This window comes from Rana temporaria, chromosome 4, assembly GCF_905171775.1.
Source record: "Rana temporaria chromosome 4, aRanTem1.1, whole genome shotgun sequence".
In the NCBI taxonomy this organism is placed as follows: domain Eukaryota; kingdom Metazoa; phylum Chordata; class Amphibia; order Anura; family Ranidae; genus Rana; species Rana temporaria.
This window is the reverse complement of record NC_053492.1, coordinates 391047588-391068501: the sequence shown is the minus strand read 5'-3', so window position 1 is coordinate 391068501 and position 20914 is coordinate 391047588. Positions and strand designations below refer to the sequence as shown.

Here is a 20914-nt window from a genome sequence, read left to right as displayed (position 1 = left end):
TTCTGGATGATTTCTAAAAAAGGGAGATAACCAATTAGCAGACCTCCAGCTGTTGCAAAACTACAAGTCTCATCATACCTCTGCCTCTAGGTGTTATGCTTTTTGCTGTCAGTGTCTTGCTATGTCTCATGGGATTTGTAGTTCTGCAACAGCTGGAGGTCTGCTAACTGCATATCCCTGGTCTAGGAAGTAGATACTAACTCTGGATGATGCCTTAACACAGAAAGCCTACTAAGCAGAACGGAACCAATGGAGAATTACAAGGGGAAGTACTTTGATATTTGAGAGGTAATAAATAGGCACACTGCATGCATGTGCGGAACGTGAAAAACATAAAATGATAGGTCGGCTTTGGGTTAATTAAAAAAACTGTAGCAAGAAAAATAAGCAGGAAGGGTTAGGATGGTGTCACCATTTGCTGAACGTTCTCTAAGAATATTGGCTTTCTTTTCTTTCTGTTGTATTCAGCATACCAAAACCCAATCAATCAATTAAGCTTCTGGCTTAAAGTCAGTGCTCTGGTACTAGCATGCAGGTTAGAAAGTCAAAGTGCGGTCCAAATGCTTGATCTGCATACTTTTTACAGAGCCACTAGAAAAGCATAAGGCCCCTTTCACACTGGGGCGGCGTCAGCGGTAAAGCGCCGCTTTACTGCCAATTTCGGTGCGCTATTCGGCCGCTAGCAGTGCGGTTTTACCCCCTGCTAGGGGCCAAGAAAGGGTTAAAAACGCTGCGGTGTCCCAGTTTTCAATGGGCAAAAGCGGTGGAGGAGCGGCTAGCAGGACTTTTTTTACCGTCCTGCTAGCGCACTGCTCTAGTGTGAAAGCCCTCTGGGCTTTTACACTGGAGAGACAGCAGAGGCTGTTTAGGGTCGGTTTGCAGGCGCTGTTTTTAGCGCAATAGCGCCAGCAAACCGCTCCAGTGTGAAAGGGGTCTTAAAGAAAGCAAATAGAATTTTTGGACAGCGAGGTCAGGTTTCTAAAACCAAAGGCTTCATATTTACATTACCTCGACCAAGGGTCCTGACGTCCACATCTTCCCTTCCAGAAGATGAAAAATTGAAGCCTAAAAAATATTGAAACATAAATATACCAACCATCATTATAAATTACTGCTTGCCTTTTGCATTGCTTACAAAACAGCATTACTGGCCTGCATTCTGTTAAACAGAAGTAGAATGGAATTGTAATGGCAATATATATAATTGCGCCAAATAACATGTGGTTGAATAATTATTTTGTGTTGACATATTTTAACTATTGCCTATATAAATTACCCCTGCATGCCTTCAGAGTGGGGCCCATTAGTTCTTGGCAAAGAGGATATCAGGAAAAGATAAGCTGTCTGTGAAGCAGAACAAGTGTTAAAATGCCTTGGAGAGGGTGATTAGGGGCTCAGTCACACCACAACACTTTGGGGGAGATATACTAAGACTGGAGCACACAGAATCTGGTGCAGCTCTGCATACAAACCAATTAGCGTCTAAGTTTTATGATCAAAGTTAAAATGAGCAAGTTGAAGTTAGAAGCCGATTGGCTACCATACACAGCTGCACCAGATTGCGCACCCTCTAGTTTTAGAAAATCAACCCCTATGTGTTAAAACACACGCATTGCATTGTGTTAAACAGCCTATTCAAAAACGGTTGAGCTGAAACACACCACAACGCATACAGAAACAGAGCCATTGTTCCCCAATCTATATCTTGTAACTTGTTATATGTATAATTGATTGTTTCTTCAATTTTATTGTAGACATGCTTCTGACGAAGCGGCTATCGCCGCAAAACTAGTCAAGTTTAATGTCGTGACCTTCAACCCACAAATTTTCCCTCCTCTGGGATTATTATATTGGTGCTATGCATGGTCGTCACCATTTTAATTTTCTTTTTGTGTTTTTTGATCTTGTATCTAATACAATTATATTTTATATTCTCAATTGTATTTCTATTACCTAATTTCACCAGTACCGCAATAGTCCAATTGGCCCCTCCCCTTTGTTGTGGTTCTTTGGTTTGAGGGACCTTAGACCCAATTTCTCTATATGCATACAGAAACAGGACAGGAGGCATTTCCCACAATACAATGAAACACACAGGATTGTTCTGCACTGCGATTTGTGGCAGGGCACATATTTTAAAGGTGTGCTAGGATGCCATTTGCAATGACTGGCAAAGCAGGTAACAATATCACGCATAAGTTCAGTGCAATGCTGAGAATGAGTGTTTAGGATTTACGTCAGAGGAGGTAAAGTAGAACTAAAGCTAAATGATTGTTTCCCCCATGTTGGATAGAGTAAAGGAGGGGTTTTCTTTCACTTCCTGTTCTGTAGACCTCAACAGAAAAAACTAGTTTGCCTTTAGTTATACTTTAAGTGTGAAGAACACCCTTTACAGATCAAAGAAAGAGTGTCTACGATTTAAAAAAAAAAAAAAAAAAAAAAAAAAAAAAAGCACAGTCATCTGTAAGAGAAGTGTTTATATACTCACCTGTCCCACTTCCCATTCCTCCGAACCTTACCCAACTCTCTTACAGGCTACAGCCTCCGACAATATCTTCACATCCGACCTTACCAGGAGTGGGGATCGCTCAGTGTTCTCTAGTAGACAGGAGTTACTACAGCATGCATAGGCATCCGACCTGTAAGTGTGTTAGAACATTCTGCCAGAGTCTGTAGCTCTGCAGGACACGTAATATTGGAGAAAGGGGCAGCAGGACAGGTGGACATTAACACTCTTGGAGATGATTATTTTTTCTTTTTTGAAATAAGCTTCAGAGTCTCTTAACCACTTAAAACCCGGACCAATATGCAGGTAAAGGACCTTGCCCCTTTTTGCGATTCAGCACTGCGTCGCTTTAACTGATAATTGCGCGGTGGTGCGACGTGGCTCCTAAACAAAATTGGCGTCCTTTTTTTCCCACAAATAGAGCTTTATTTTGGTGGTATTTGATCACCTCTGCAGTTTTAAATTTTTATAAACAAAAATAAAGCGGCAATTTAAAAAAATAAAAATACATTTTTAATATAATAAATATCCCCAAAAAATATAAAAGGCTGATACGTATTGTTCTACATATTTTTGGTAAAATTTTTTTTTTTTTTATAGCGTTTACAAAATAGGGGATAGTTTTAGGGCATTAATTTTTTATTTATTTTTTACTACTAATGGCGGCGATCAGTGATTTTTTTCGTGACTGTGACATTATGGTGGACACATCGGATACTTTTGACACATTTTTGGGACCAGTCATTTTCACAGCGAAAAGTGCTATAAAAATGCACTGATTACTGTGAAAATGACACTGGCAGTGAAGGGGTTAACCAGGAGGGGGCGCTGTAATGGTTAAGTGTGTACTAAGGGAGTGTTCTTACTGTGGGGGGGCGTGGCTTTGTGTGTGACGTCACTGATCGTCGTTCCCTAACACAGGGTACAGACGATCACTGACAGCCACACTAGGAAGAACGGGGAAGGTTTGTTTACACCCACCCCTCCCCGTTCTTCCTCTCTGCGACCCGATCGTGGAACACCAGCGGCGATCGGGTCCCACGAGCGCGGTCACGGAGGACAGTACCGGGTCGTGAGCACGCCTACGTGCTTGCGACCCACAGCTGGGCATCTTAAAGGGGACGTACCTGTACGTCCATGTGCCCAGCCGTGCCATTCTGCCGACGTAAATAGTCGTGCGGCGGTCCTTAACCGGTTAAACAGATACAGGAAGTTTAGTGATAAGGCTTCTTTAAGGTGTTAATTAAGTGTCAGTGTTAGGCCCCATACACACGAGAGAATTTATCCGCGGATACGGTCCAGCGGACCGTTTCCACGGATAAATCCTCTCAAAGATTTCCGCAGATTTCTATGCGATGGAGTGTAGTCACCATCGCATTGAAATCCGCGCGGAAATCCTCTAGCGATGACGTGTCGCGCCGTCGCCACGATTATGACGCGGCGACGGGCGCGACGCTGTCATATAAGGAATTCCACGCATGCGTTGAATCATTGCGACGCATGCGGGGGATCCCTTCGGACGGATGGATTCGGTGAGTCTGTACAGACCAGCGGATCCATCCGTGGGATCCGATTCCAGCGGATAGATATTCTGTGCATGTCGACAAATATCTATCTGCTGGAATTCGGAAATATCCGCGGATAAATATCCGCCGGAGTGTACACACCATAGAATCTATCCGCTGAAACCCATTCGATGGGATTTATCTGCGGATAGATTCTATGGTGTGTATGGGGCCTAAGAGTTGGGGGGGGGGGGGGGGGGGCTTGTTTAATCTCCAGATCTGTGACAGCTCTCTGTGTGAGGATTTTACACAGAGAGCCGTTACAGATCACCCCACAAACAGTACACCAAGCACCACTGATAACCATGTCCCCATAAAACATCTGTCTGTCCCCCATCACTGCCAACACCAAATAAACACTGATTTGGGTTATTTTTACCAATGAAATGTAGCAGCATTGTTTTTGGTCACAATTTATCAAGAGAAATTACTTATTTGCAAAATTTTATAACAGAAACTATGAAAAATGCATTTAAATATTTTTTTTTAGTAGAGTAAAAACTAAAAACCCCAGCGGTGATTACATACCACCAAAAGAAAGCTCTATTTGTGTGAAAAAATAAATACATTTGGGTACAGTGTTGCATGACCGCGAAATTCTCAAAGTTTAACAGCGCTTAAAGCCGGTCTGGGAAGAAGGGGGGGGGAGGGGGTGACAGTGCCCGGTATTGAAGTGGTTAAACTTGTGACAGCAAGTACAGGGAAATCAGGGGGTGCAGGGCTGCTGCTAGAATAACATGTTACACCCCGATTATGGGTGTAACATGTTACAAAAGGTGAACTAATCCTTTAAATGTTACGAAGATGTTTTCGTTTTAGGGATGCTATGCCTTAAGTTATTGATAGGATAGCTGTGGATCTTTCACTTGGGAAGGGACTAGGGAAATTGCAAAATTACTAAATATTTTATTTAGAGACATTCACTAAGCAGTTTTTAAGGCGTTACCCACATGGTGTTACCCAATGTCCTTGCAAAGCCCTAAACTTTGATATACTTACTGTCAGCTTTAAAAACTTCCATAAGCCGGTCTGTTATCAGCTCCTCTACTGAAGACTCCATCTTCCTCTCTCCATCAATAACCCAAGGGGTCTGTGGTAAATTCCGGGAGAACTTATTGTATCTTCCTGCAATGTGGTAATAGGTATAAATTTCCTAAATCAATGCATTAAGCCACATTAGGACTCATGTACTGTTGCACATAAACCATTACATGCTCTCTTTCATGTTTGCAGTGTAATATATATATATATATATATATATATATATATATATATATATATATATATATATATATATATATATATATATATATATATATATATATATATATATATGTGTGTTAACAGACAGTGCTGGGCCCCTGTGCTTTGGGCATTCTAGTAGTTACATGGTCTGCTAAGACTATAGTCACATACTTGGTTGCATGAAAGTGAGAATATTATTTTCTTCTGTCTGGATAAAGGGTACAAAAAGGTAAAAAACACTTAAATGGAAAACATGGTACCTGCCACAAAAACTGAAGCATGATTACACTGCATGTCCACAACTTCACAGGTTGTCTTTGGAGAAGATGGTGGCCATGGTAAATGCCTAAAAACATGAAAACAATTAAGATGCATTGACCTGGAATTTAATGCTGAAAGCAGACATTATTAATAGTTGCTATTGGACAAGGTAAACCCTTCTGTAAGTAAATAATTGAATACTCTAAAGTACTCAGTGTGGGCCTGTCATACATTCTAAATGTCAGAAACTAGAATTTTGCAATTACATACCCTGTCGATAAAAACTTCTTCAGTGCCCTATCTGAGATTGCTTGCAGCATTCCATTGAGACCACATCTTTGGTTTCAGGCCAAAGTCTCTTTGGCACCAAGCCCAGCCTTCAACTGTTAACCCCCCCCCCTGTCCCTTGACTGTGCCTATATTGGGTAGCTAGGCCAAATAACATCCTGAGACCATTCATGTGTGGGGTTGCTTCTCAGCCAAGGCTCACTTACAATTTTGCCTAATGCCGCGTACACACCATCACTTTATGTGATGAAAAAAAACGACACTTTCTGTGAAGTAAAAAATTACGTTTTTGAAACTTCAATTTTCAAAGACGAAGTTGCCTACACACCATCGTTTTTCTCACAATGATCTTGCAAAGTGAGGTTACGTTCCACCACGTTTTACCATTGAAGCTCGCTTCATAAGTAGCTTCTGGGCATGCGTGGATGAAAAAACGTCTTAGAAAACAACGTTTTTTGCTACACACGGTCAATTTCTGTGAAGTAAAAAGTGCACTTTTGAAAAACGTTTTTTACAAGACATAAAACGACATTTTCCCCCACACACAGTCAATTAAAGTGACGTTTTTAAAAACGTCATTTTTTTTCATCACATAAAGTGATGGTGTGTACGCGGCATTAGAACACAGCCATGAATAAAGAATGGTACAAAAACATCCTCTGAGAGCAACTTCTCCCAACCATCCAAAAACAGTTTGGTGACAACAATGCATTTTCCAGCATGATGGAGCATCTTGCCAGAAGGCAACAGTGATAACCAAGTGCCTTGGGGAACAAAACATAAAAATTTGGGCTCCATGGCCAGGAAACTCCCCAGACCTTAATCCCATTGAGAACCTATGGTCAATCTTCAAGAGGCGGATTAACTAAAAACCTACAAATTCTGACAAACCTAAACATTATTTAAGAATAGGCTGTCATCAGTCAGAATGTGGCCCATAAGTTGACTGACAGGGCGAATTGCAGAGAAAGAAAAAGGGTCAACACTGCAAATATTGACTCTTGGCATAAACTTAATGTAATTATCAATAAAAGCCTCTGACAAATTTTGAAATGCTTGTAATTATACTTCAGTATACCATAGAAACATCCGACAAAAAGATCCAAAAACACTGAAGCAGCAGACTTTGTGAAAATGAATATTTGTGTCTTTCTAAAAACAATTGACCACGGCTCTACATTGGCAAGAAGATGCCGACGACTTTTAAAGGGGTTGTAAAGGTTCGGGTTTTTTCACCTTAATGCATCCTATGCATTAAGGTGAAAAAACACCTCGCTGTCACGGGCCCCCCAGCCCCCTCATTTTACTTACCTAAGCACGTTTACCTGCTGTGCACGTCCCCCGCGTCCTCTTTTCCACGGAGTCTCAGCGTTGATTGGATAGATTAAAAAGCAGCGCAGCCATTGGTTCTCGCTGCTGACAATCAAATCAAATGGCGCGGTTGCCGGGGGGGCAAGACTGAGTCATACACTCTGTGTCTATGGATGCAGAGTGTATGACAGGGAGCATGCCCGCAAGCTAACTTCCTTCGGGAGAGAGCTTCTCAGAGGGGGTTAGCTATTTGCGGGGATGAGCCAAGACAGCTGCCGAGGGACCCCAGAACAGGAGGATCGGGGACACTCTGTGCAAAACGAACTGCACAGTGGAGGCAAGTATGACATGTTTGTCATTTAAAAATAAATAAATAAACCTTTACAAGCCCTTTAAGCCCCGTACACATGGGCCGAATGTTGGGAGACATCAGCTCGTGTGTATGGAACCTTGTCCGACAGGAGCCGGCCTCTTGACTGTTGGAAAACCAGTAGCAGACCGACTCCTGATCATCGCTCTCCGGCAGTGGCACTGATCGAAGTGTTCTGGGGGGGGGGGCACAACAACTCAGCAGGGGAGATCACTGTAATAACTTTGCATAGTTAGTACAGTGGTAGTGTACCAGGCTTTCAGGTGAACACTGCTCAAGCAATTTGCATTGTTATTTCGTGAAACAAGTAGAATCAGCATAGTCTGAGTGCATTTGTTATCTCCTTCCTCCTCCTTTCGGAAGTGACAAACTTGCTCAGTCAGCAGAACCAAACACGTTAATGGAGCACCCTGGAGCGCTTTCATTTGCTCCTCTAAGGACAAATACCATACACAGAACTATTTCAACAATGGGCAACGTGAGATTCTGCTCATCAACCTCAATAGAAAACAAAGAAATAGAATTACTGCTTTTTCAAGAAATCTTTGCTTTGTCAGTGCATGTTTTCCACCAGTAACTAGAAGAATTACGCTATTAATGCCACAGCCCACATAACCATCTAAGTAGACAGATTCTGCTGGCCAGGAAAAAAATGGTTCTTTGAAGTCTGAACATCTTCCAAAAACTCAAGACAGAGAAGGCAAAATAAAAATGATTAATTTGCAGATGATTAACAAATGGTAGATACTCCTCCACATTTTTCTGTTAATAAAGCAAGCTGTACTGAGAAGACAAGTTTACAGAACTTACCTCGAGAAATCATTTTCTTTTATCTTCTCTAGAGCTTTCACAACGGCCATTCTGGTAAAGATAGACTGCAGATATAAGAAAAACTAAATGTTAAGGCTGTTATCTATTGGGGGAAAAAAAGATTTAGATCCATGTATGGCCAGCTTAAAGTAGGAGTCCAGGCAAATTCTATCTAAACTTAAAGTGGTTCTAAAGCACTATAGTTTTACACCTTAATGCAGGGGTGCCCAACTTTTTGAAGCGCAAGGGCCACTTAAGCGACTTGGTAACCGATCGCGGGCCACAATGAACAGAGAAGGCAGATTTAAGGTCTATGCCCACTCTACATATGCAAAGCAGACAGGCACATCCCACCTCTACTCTATTGGCCCTCCAATCCAATCTGCCCGGATGGAAGGGGACTGATCCCCCCTTAAGTTTTTTTTTTAGCAGATCGAATTAGAGGTAGGTGGGTGAAAATGGCCACAAGTCCGTTTACATCTGTGGCTCAATAGAGGTGAACGAAGGGTCCAATTGGGTCAGACTGTTCGTGTCAAAGGGGCCTAAGGCTGCTTTCACACTGATGCACTGTGGTATACCTGCGGGTTAGCTGCACTTAGACTTCTATTATATGCTGCAGGTGTGGTGTACTTTCTGAAGTGCACCAACCCACAGGTAATAACAGAAGTCTATGGCTCAGTGCAGGTAACCCGCAGGTGTTCTGCGCTGCACCTGCAGATCAGTTTGAAAGCAGCACAGTAACCACTGCAGAACAGATATGCCCATATATACACTGTGGTTTTAGTATTAAACTTATCTTTAATAACAGTATTCTATTCAGGTATCACCAGCTGTTGCCATCCCAAGCAGAGAGAATTTGGTATCACTTCACCTGTGACAGGAGTTGGTGCTATACAGCTTCCAGAGCAAGAGGCCGCAGGCCACATGTCACCCCCGGGCCACTGGTTGGGCACCCCTACCTTAATGCATTCGGTAAAAAACCTTCTGTGCTGCAGCTGCGTCCCAGACCCCCCCCCCTTTTCTTACCTGAGCCTGATCCAATCCAGCTCCTGCCGTTGTCTCTCTCATCGAAGAGATTAGTAACAGCAGTAGCGATTGGCTCCCATAGCAGCAGGACTCGGGAGCGAACACGCTAAGGTGCCTCCAGGAAAAGCGGCTTTCCCTGGGGGCACCTGATGAAGGGGAGGGGCCTGGAGCGCTGGCGGAGGACCCCAGAAGAAGAGGATCAGGGCTGTCTGATCCAAAACTATTACATAGAGAAGGCAAGTACAATACCTTGAAAAAGTATTCATACCCCTTAAAATTTCCACATTTGGTCATGTTACAACCAAAAACTTAAATGTATTTTATTGGGATCTTATGTGATAGACCAACACAGAGTAGCACATCATTGTGAAGTGGAAAGAAAATGATAAATGGGTTTCAATTTTTTTTTTTACAAATAAATATGTGAAAAGTGTGGCGTGTATTTGTATTCAGCCCCCGAGTCAACACTTTGTAGAACCACCTTTCGCTGCAATTACAGCTGCAAGTCTTTTTGGGGATGTCTCTACCAGCTTTGCGCATCTAGGAGAGTGAAATGTTTGCCCATTCTTCTTTGCAAAATAGCTCAAGCTCTATCAGATTGGATGGAAAGCATCTGTGAACAGCAATTTAAATTCTTGCCACAGATTCCCAATTGGATTTAGGTCTGGACTTTGACTGGGCCATTCTAACACATGAATATGCTTTGATCTAAACCATTCCATTGTAGCTCTGGCTGTATGTTTAGGGTCATTGTCCTGCTGCAAGGTGAGCCTCTGCCCCAGTCTCAAGTCCTTTGCTCTGTATTTGGCTTCATCCATCTTCCCATGAACTCTGACCAGCTTCACCGTTTCTGCTACGGTGGGAATGGTGTGTTCAGGGTGATGTGCAGTTAGTTTTTTGTCACATATAGCGTTTTGCTTTTAGGCCAAAGATTTCAATTTTGGTCTCATCTGACCAGAGAACTTTCTTCCACATGTTTGCCGTGTCTCCCACATGGCTTTTCGCAAAACGGGACTTATGGCTTGCTTTCAACAATGGCTTTCTTCTTGCCACTCTTCCATAAAGGCCAGATTTGTGGAGTTCATAACTATTTGTCCTGTGGACAGATTCTCCCACATAAGCTGTGGATCTCTTCAGCTTCTCCAGAGTTACCATGGGCCTCTTGGCTGATTCTCTGATTAATACTCCCCTTGCCTGACCTTTCAGAAAAATAACAAAGGAAGCATTATAACCACTTTAAACCTGCTCCTACCCCATTCTAAGCACAATACCAACTACCATGTACAGCAGTTGTCCCCAAACGGTGACCCACAGGCTGGATGTGGCCTTTTGCTTGCTTTTATACAGCCCTTGGGGCACTAGGGGCATCCAGAGAATAGGCAAGTATAACGGCATAGAATGGGGGTGGGAGCAGGTTGAAGATGAGGCTACACTTCATTAATGAAAACATTTTTTTATTGTTTTGTAATTTAATTCTTTCGTTTCCGAGCATGCTTGGTAACTCAATTTTTTTCGGACAAACACTGTACTGATTAAACAAAATCGTTTGTTCTGGTATCGTGCAAGAAACATTTTGCTTGTCCCTCTGGATAATTTTGCATGAACTGTCGTGATAGGCTATCGAAAGCTGTGTGCTAATGATCAGATTATCGTACGATCGCTTCGAAAGCGGTATTTTCCGTCCGATTTTCTCATTTTGTGTACTAGGTAATCCTTCCACCACTTTCAGCTTTGGCAATGCTAAAATCTATTTGGTCTTGCCAATAAAGTTTATTTCTTACTTCAAAATTTGAAACAAAGAAAGGAATAAAAGAAAATTAAGAAACTAAAAGGAAAGGAGAGAAAGAATGACACAATATCAAGCATTTTGCAGAAGGCACATGTATAGACACACATCTGTACCCCGAGTGTGTTTTTCCCCATCAACTTCCACTTACGTGTTTATTCTTAGCAGGCTTGAAACAGTCCTTGCACACGGTGGCTCTAGGAACAGATGGATAGTAATGTACGATTGTCAACATGGCAATTGTTACATTTTATTAAAAAATTACAATCTCTGTTTCAATTTTCTTTTTCAAATAATTTTTTTCAAAATCAAAAAGTATCTACTGACATCCCTATGAATCTGGCACTTCAGAAAGGGGAAACTAATCATGCAAAATTAATTCTCGGTTGGTAAAACATAACCAGCAAAAAGATTCTAGTTTTTAAACGTAAAAATATAAAAATTAACCTGATTGCAGGGAATGTACCACTAACACTAATTATGATACAAGCAGTCCCAGTATCATGCCCTCCAACCATTCTGATAAACAGTCAATGTGAATTAAAAAAGCGCATTCCTACTTCTATTTCCAAATACTAAAATAAATACAGATTATTTGTTCACTTTCTTTCCTGCTTCCCTTTCAATTGGGAGGAAACAAACCGGTTCTGAAGCCAGACAGCCCCTCCAAAACCACTGTGAAGATTGACAACTGTACAGTAATGATTTAAAGCAGGGCTCGACAAATCCCAGGCTCCAGTTCGCCATGGCGACTAGAAACTGCATCCTGGCTTTACACCTATGTGTACTGAAATTGCAATGCAATTCTGTGCAATTTCAATACAGGCGTAATTGTCTCTTTCTCTCTCTCTCTCTCAACTGCCCCCTATTGACTCTAATGCAAAATTGCGTCCTATTGACTTCAATGCAAAAACACATTAATAGCAAACCCTATATGAACCATTATCTCTGTGTGCCACTCATTTCTATCACTTGCAAGTCTGTAACGCACCACTACAAACTCGCACAGGACCCTTTTCCTAATGGCACTCAAAATGCAATGTATGTGGATTGTGTAAACCACCTCAATAAGAACACATAATATCTAGCCTGTTATGTGAATCTGCGAGTTTGAAAACGCATCCGGAAGAATCCGTTCTTTTGTTTTGCAATCTCATATACATTGCCTGCACCCGTGGTTCTGGGAGAAGTAATTATTTTGAAGATTTCCACACCTGAGCGGCATTTTTCTCTTTGGTTCATCAGATCTTACCCGATCCGACATGGACGGATGGCGACGTATCTGGCGTCTGATTTTAGCGGATCGGAATATGACGGACCTCAACGGTTCGACCGTGTGAAAGGGGCCTAACTGCTGAAGAGCAGAACTTTATCCATAACAACTCCATAGAAAATAATGGCCCAGATTCACAAAAGAGATACGACGGAGTATCTCAGATACTCCGTCGTATCTCTCAGAGTATCTATGCGACTGATTCATAGAATCAGTTACGCATAGATAGCCCTAAGATCCGACAGGTGTAATTGTATTACACTGTCGGATCTTAGGATGCAATACCGCGGCCGCCGCTGGGGGGAGTTTGCGTCGTAAACCAGCGTTGGGTATGCAAATTAGTAGTTACGGCGACCCACAACAGTTTTTCGCTTTCGCTACGTCGCTGCTAGTCTAGTTTCCCGTCGCAAAGTTAGTCGTCGTTTTTGGTGCCCTAACTTTACACAGCACACGTATGTGCTGTATAAAGTATGGCCGTCGTTCCCGCATCGAAGTTTGAACATTTTTCCTTCTTGCGAAAGACGTCCGGGAATACGGAAGTACGCTACGCACGTCGCCGTTCGAAAAAATGACGTCACTTCGCGCAAAGCACGGCGGGAAATTCAAAAGGGAGCATGCGCAGTAGGTCCGGCGCGGGAGCGCGCCTAATTTAAATGGCGCGCGCCCCTTTGAATTACGCAGGCTTACGCCGGCGGAAGTTTTCTCGCAAGTGCTTTGTGAATCAGGCACTTGCGATGAAAACTTGCGACGGTGTAACGTATCTATGATACGTTACACCGCCGCGATTCTATGTGAATCTGGGCCAATGTTCTTTAGCAAGGAACATACAGTACATTCCACAATAATGATTATACTACCAAAATGAGTGTGTGTGGTAATTTGCCTCCAGCATTACTCCTTTTTCTTCTTGCTGGAGGCTTCCATTTTGCTGAAGCCCAGAGCCTCTTAAGAGCAGTAAGGGTTTAGGCTGCACGCAGATCAACCCCTACAAATTCAGCACTGTGCCTAAAAAATAGAGAGCATGTGCAGAGCAGAGTGGGACAGTATTTTACTGGATTTTAAACAGTATATATACAAATTTTTTATGTTTTACCTAGCTATACCTGCAAAAGGGGCCACCCTGAAGAGACCGAGCAGGACTTCATTTTCTAACAAAAGTTACACTTTAACCACTTAGGGTGCATTCACACCACGATTTTATCATCCTACTTGTTCTCACGATTTTTAGGTTTGAAATCGTACAAATCTGTATGGCAAAACGTATCCATTCACTTCCATTCATTAATGTAGGTCCCCAAGTGCATCCGATTTGATCCGCATCAGATTTGATACGATTTAAAATCGCATCAAAAATCGTGTTTGACCACGATTTTTGGTCCCGATTTGAAATCGTATTAAAATCGTGTCCGATTTTTTTTATATTGTGGTCAATCTAAATCGTAATAAATCGGATGACTGTGCGTTTTTATCCGATCAATCGTACCCGATTTTTTATTACGCATGCGCACTAGACACTGGAACGAGCTAGAAACTTCAAGAATTGTACAAAAGAAAAAAAAAACATTCAAATAGCCAAAACTTTATGGCCATTGCCAGACATTATTTAAAATCAGGATCCGATTTTTTAGTGAAAATCGGATGGAAAATTTACATACGATTTTGTCATATACGATTCCATCCGATTTAACGGTCCGATTATCGGATGTAAAAATCGTGATGTGAACCTAGCCTTAAGCCCCGGACCAATATGCTGCCTAAAGACCCAAGGGGTTTTTACAGTTCGGGACTGCATTAACAGACAATTGCGCGGTCGTGCGACGTGGCTCCCAAACAAAATTGGCGTCCTTTTTTCCCCACAAATAGAGCTTTCTTTTGGTGGTATTTGATCACCTCTGCGGTTTTTATTTTTTGCGCTATAAACAAAAATATAGCGACAATTTTGAAAAAAATGCCATATTTTTTACTTTTTGCTTTAATAAATATCCCCCAAAAACATATATAAAAAAAATGTTTTTCCTCAGTTTAGGCCGATATGTATTCTTCTACCTATTTTTGGTAAAAAAAAAAAATCGCAATAATCGTTTATCGGTTGGTTTGCGCAAAATTTATAGCGTTTACAAAATAGGGGATAGCTTTATTGCATTTTAATTGTTTTAATTTTCTTTACTACTAATGGCGGCGATTAGCGATTTTTTTCGTGACTGCGACATTATGGAGGACACTTCGGACAATTTTGACACATTTTTGGGACGACGTCACGTATGACGAAATGCATAGGCGTGGCCTGCACTCTGACGTTTTTCACGCTTACCTGAACTGACCCAGGAAGGGGAAGCCATAGAGGACGCCGAGATCCAGCTTTTGAAACCGCACTTTGTGCACCTTATTGGGCTTATGATTCTCCACCTATCTGTAAGTGCAATATTTTACTTTGATCATTAAATTGTTTTGCAAAGTTGCACTATGGGCCCTTTTTCTTTTCTTTTTGCATCTGAGCCATTCATCCGTTCTGACTGATGGGAAATAGCTTGAAGCAGATCCAGTGTGCTACATACAGTCATTTGGGTGACTCTAAATATACCCGGGTCCAGTCTGACCACCGTTGTGGTCTCCACATCTGGTAAGGGCATTGTTTTGTCACTCAGGTGTGCCTTGGTGGAAGGTTGTGTCAGCCCTGTACTATCCTTTTTTCTGAAGACATTCGCTGTGAAGTTCATTCTTCTAAAGAAGTTTTCTTTAAGATATCTGGGAGCATATGGACTAATACCTCACCTGTAGTCTTTTTTGCTTGCACAATCTCATTCATTCACAGACTTTATACACATTTATATATTGTTTTCATTTACAAGTTATTTTTGCTTTTCACGTGCATTTTTATTTATAGTCAATTGTTTAGTTTCAGTGATGCATAGCAATTGACCTTACGATTTTGTGTCACCTTCACTTATTTGTGTCACGTCAGGAATTTTCTGGTATCACATCAGAATTTCTATACACTAGAATTTGCGCTGTACCTCTTCCTTTCTTTACATTTTTGGGACCATTGTCATTTTCACAGCAAAAAATGCATTTAAATTGCATTGTTTATTGTGAAAATGACAGTTGCAGTTTGGGAGTTAAACACAGGGGGCCCTGTAACATTTAGTGTTCACTTAGTGTGTGTGTTTACAACTGTAGGGCTGACGTGATCGATCGAGTCTCCCTTATATAAGGGATCACTCGATCGATGCGCCGCCATAGTGAAGCACGGGGAAGCCGTGTTTACACACGGCTCTCCCCGTTCTTCAGCTCCGGGGAGTGATCGCTATGGGGCGGCTATAAACGAATAGCCGCGCCGTCGTCCCGGAACGCTCCCCGAGGCTTACCGACCGCCGCATGTAGGGGGGGGGGTCCCGATCGGACCCCCGACCCATGTCAAGCAGAGGACGTACAGGTACGTACATGTGCCTGTCCGTGCCATTCTGCTGACGTATATCTACATGAGGAGGTCGGCAAGTGGTTAAAGTACAATTCTTAAGTTAGCAAGTTATTTTTGGCATATACAGTGCATACGAAAAGTATTCACAGTGCTTCACTTTTTCCACATTTGCCTTATTCCAAAAAGGATTACATTTATTATTTTCCTCAAAATTCTACAAACACCCCAAAATGACCACGTGAAAGAAGTTTGCTTGAAATTTTTGCAAATTTATTGTAAAGTAAAAAACAAAAACAAAAACAAAAAACTAATCAGATGCATTGACTGGGTATTCAAGAAACCCAGTACCGCAGTTGCTTCAATGCACTAGCTGTCAGAATAGATTCCTCCATCCTCCCCCATAGGGGAGATATCTGCTTACTTTCTGTCTGACATTTTTCTTTCTTTCATTTATTTTAAGTAGAGTAGGTGTTAGAAGCTCTGTCAGGTCTTACTACTTTTTGTGCTCTCTGTTCTTGCGGCCGCTCCAAACAGGGCTGAATGTAGCTGAAAATTGAAGTTGTCTATTAATTGTTAGGTGCCTTTCACACGGACGGCTGTTTTGCAGCAGTTAAAAGCATGTAAAATGTTCTGTGAAATTCAAGGCGCCAGGCACTGCGATTAGCTGCATTTGTACATTGCAATTACCTGCGTTTACATGCGTTCGCGTTTAGCTGCGGTAGTCATTCCCATAGCAACCCTTTTTTAATTTGTTGTTGTTTTTTTTTCTCACGCTGCCATCTGCAGTTGACACAAAAGACTGCGATTACCTGCAGGTTATGTGCATATAGCTGCGCTACATCGCACCTGGATGCATTCAAAAAATATTTTTTCTATTCACACCAAACCGCATGTAACGAAATCGCAAATGCGGTGTGTGAATGGGGCCATAGGAAAGCATTGTGTGCTTTTAACTGCGGTAGAAAACTAGAAAATCTGCAGCTAAAAGCACCATTCTATCCGTTCGTGTGAAAGGGGCCTTTTTGTTTCACACTCTATTCTGGTGCCTCCGATAGTGATCTTTGTGGTGATCATCTATCGTTAACAACAATACTGATCATCATCTATGCACTTTCTTAGAATTTGCATTGCTGTATTTGTAGCAATGTGCGCTATTTTTAAACATTTTGTTTTGTAACTAACTCATGACTCAGGGCATAGTTATTATCTGACAAGAACATTTCTGCTTTTTTTTCTTCTTGGAATCCCAAATTAATAATCAGCCAGTTTTTCCTTTCACTTTTGTGGTTTTGTGTTATTCAATATCATACTAATACACTTACCTGCCAATACTGGTTGCCAATATCATATTAATACACCTACCTGCCAATACTGGTTGCCAATATCATATTAATACACTTACCTGCCAATACTGGTTGCCAATATCATATTAATACACTTACCTGCCAATACTGGTTGCCAATATCATATTAATACACTTACCTGCCAATACTGGTTGCCAATATCATATTAATACACTTACCTGCCAATACTGGTTGCCAATATCATATTAATACACTTACCTGCTAATACTGGTTGCCAACATCTGGTTTAAAATAAAGATGTAGGTGTAGATTCAGGTAGGGAGCGGGCATAACGTATCCTATTTACGCTACGCCTCCGCAACTTTGACAGGCAAGTGCAGTATTCACAAAGCAAAGTTGCGTAAATAGGCCGGCGTAAGCCCGCCTAATTCAAATGTGAAACATGTGGGCGTGTATTATGTTAATTTATTGTGACCCCACATAAATGACGCTTTTTACGAACGGCGAATGCGCCGTCCGTGAAAGTATCTCAGTGCGCATGCTCCAAATTAACCCGAAAAAAGCCAATGCTTTCGACGTGAACGTAAATGACGCACAGCCCTATTCGCAAACGACTTACGCAAACAACGGAAAATTTGACTCTGGCCCGACGTCCGTACTTAACATTGGCTGCGCCTCATATAGCAGGGGTAACTTTACGCCGGAAAAAGCCTTACGTAAACGGCAAATCTCTACTGCGACGGCCGGGCGTACGTTCGTGAATAGGCGTATCTAGCTGATTTACAAATTCTAGGCGTAAATCAGCGTACACGCCCCTAGCGGCCAGCGTAAATATGCAGTTAAGATACGACGGCGTAGGAGACAAATTCTGGCGTATCTGATTTTTTGAATCTGGCTCCAAGATACGACGCCTCACACTCAGAGATACGACGGCGTATCTGGAGATACGCCGTCGTATCTCCTACCTGAATCTGGCCCGTAATATATTGCATCTTACCAGTCCTTAGATGTGGAGGCATTCATTTTTTTTTTTGCATTTTGTTTTCTTAAAGCAATATTAAACCCAAAACAAAAATGTATTATATTCCCGCTTACCAATTTTTTAGAATGTGGTGGCTGCATTTGTTTTCTTTTTTTGTAGGCTTTTTTTTCTTGTGTTTTTACCAGGCGATCCCTCCAGTAAGTTTTTTTAATTTTTTAAATTTCCTTTGCCAGACCAAGCTGTCCAGCAAACGTAACAATTTATGTAAAAACGTTAAAAGTGATTGTAAACCCTCAATTATTTTTTAAATAAAAATAAGAAACATGTTATACCTACCTGCTCTGTGCAATAGTTTTGCACAGTGCAGCCTCGATCCTCCTCTTCTGGGGTGCCCTGCTGGCGCTCCTGGATCCTCCTATTTATCGGGTGCCGCCCGCTTTCCATGGGAGCACCTATGCGGGCTCCCTCTCGAGTTCCACTGCTGCATCCATTGACACAGACAGTGGGACTCGGGCCCGAACCCGTGTCACAGCTTTTGATTGACAGCAGCAGGAGCCAATGGCTCCTGCTGCTATCAATCTGTCCAATGAGGAAAGCGACAGCGGCAGGAGGTGAGAAAAGGTGTCTGGGGAGCAGCTGCAGCACAGAAGGTTTTTCAACTTAATGCATAGAATGCAATAAAGGTGAGAAACCTTGAGGCTTTACAACCACTTTACTTTCATGGGCGGAGAATAGTGGCGACGTCATCACGCCCGCCCAAACATTGGCTGTGCGATTTGAAATGCTCTTATTGCCTTCTGTTTATGAGTAATTTTAATTGGTTGTACAATAAATTGATTTATGCAGTACTTCACTGTGGGATTAATCTTTTCCTTGGTATGCACTGTTGGTGGTGAGAGTGGATATAGTGAATAATTAGGAGATCATCCTGTGGCATACTACCTCTATGAGAGTGATCTGAGGCACTGTGGGATGAGAGGCTAAGGCAATTGAAGCCATCCATCCATCCATCCCTAAGAGATTGTGTGTAATTTAAAATGTGATTTTAGACTGCTTATGATGTGAGGTCTAAACATCTGGTAAGAGGCTTCTTTTTCTCATATGGTGGCTGGAGCACTTTGGATTTATCAAGAATTTTCCTTCACAGTGGACTTTTTTCCAGTTAACACTTGGACTGTAATTGTTGAATTAATTTAAACTTTTTATGTGACAGTGCAACACTTATTTTTATGATTTTTCTGGATATTCGTGTGCAATATCAATGAATGATGCCGCTATCGTCACTGCACATTATTGTATATAAATTATTGTATATAGATGTGTTTGGGGCGTACTTAGCGCAGTAGAGATATATACAGGGCTTTTTTTCAGGGGGGAACTCAGTTCCACCACCTTTGGCTCAGACCCTTTGGTGCCTGCTCACCACAATCACTTGTAAACACAGAAGTCTGGTTTCTGTGCTTACAAGTGACAGCTCTGCACTCTGTGTGTAACCCCCCTGAACTCTGCACTCTGTATGTAATGCAATCCTGGTATTTAATGCCCCTTTAAGACCCTTCTACTATTTGTGAAATCTTAACAGGGTCGTGGTTGAGTTCCTGCACCTATTTTCTGAGAAAAAAAAGCTCTGAATAGCAGTATTATTTTGACCACTTGGACCACACATGATGATTGTGAGTCAGCATGCAGTCCTAATGTTGGTACTCCTGGCATAACGCTTTGTAGTGAATCTGCAAACCCAACACCCATAGGAACAGCTAAACGGCACAAATGCTAAAGCAAAAGTAAATGGAACACTTATCCAGCCAGGGGCAGAATTATAGGTGGGACTTGGACCTGGCAATGGTTAGGAGGGAGATGCACAGCTAATAAAAGCCTTGTATCGCATCGTCATAGACCACAGGTGTCAAACACAAGGCCCGCGGGCCGAATATGGCCCTCCAGGCCATTTCATGTGGCCCTCGCACCTCTCCTGCAGCTGCAGGAGAGCTCCAGCCCTCCTCTGGTCCTCCTCCAGACCCTTACTTTCTGCTTTCAAGCAATGCATCCAGCGTCTTCACAGCAGCATCAGCTGCTTACTTAAAGTAAGTGGAGGGGATGCGCTGGACATCTAATCTTACAGATACAACCCTTTTGAGGGCAATCATAATGCTGATGCGGCCCACAGTGAAATTGAGTTTGACACCCCTGTCAGACTATTTATAATTATCAAATCAGAAAAAAATATATATGCACGTTAAGTGACTCATTCAGTTGTTAATTCTAGTTTAAGTAAATATTTTCTAATGACTAATATTCTAAACGCCCTTTACAGTGCTTTCCCTAGTGTACTAATGTGATGAATTCGGTGAGGGTGCTGTAGTAAAACCAACAGTTTCAAAGCACTGGGGAAGTGTTACTTACAGGAAGTTGCAGTCCTCGTCAGTTTCTTGGTGACAAAACACCACCCCGACTTCAAAGGCACTCTAAAAACAAAACAAAAAATATACAGTATATATAAACCAGTAATAATAACGAGATAAACAAGCATTGGGAATGATCATGCCTGCACAACAAAAGAGGAAACTGATCCCATGTCACAGTATATCACATCACAAAAGTAAAAGAAGTGTAAAGAAGAGGAACAGCAAGAAAACAGCCAACATGAATTAATAAATAAGCGCATTCTGCAAAACAAATACTGTATTTATCGGGCTAGAACGCGCCCCGGCGTATAGCGCGCACCCCCGAACTTGAAGGAAGATTCCTGAAAAAAACAACTTACAGTTT

The 20914-nt window shown here is 42.0% G+C and overlaps 1 protein-coding gene across 2 annotated transcripts in view; it reads right to left on the bottom strand.

Moving 5' to 3' along the window:
- The window catches only part of PUS10 (pseudouridine synthase 10), a 124407-nt gene that overhangs the window by 41128 nt on the left and 62365 nt on the right, over positions 1–20914 (bottom strand). For both annotated transcript variants that reach the window (XM_040351140.1, XM_040351142.1), the window contains exons 7-12: positions 20549–20610; positions 11320–11365; positions 8357–8421; positions 5577–5662; positions 5071–5196; positions 1009–1065 (exon numbers count right to left, since the gene is read on the bottom strand). In XM_040351140.1, coding sequence (XP_040207074.1) covers positions 1009–1065; positions 5071–5196; positions 5577–5662; positions 8357–8421; positions 11320–11365; positions 20549–20610 — 442 coding nt within the window. The remainder of the gene's footprint in view (positions 1–1008; positions 1066–5070; positions 5197–5576; positions 5663–8356; positions 8422–11319; positions 11366–20548; positions 20611–20914) is intronic.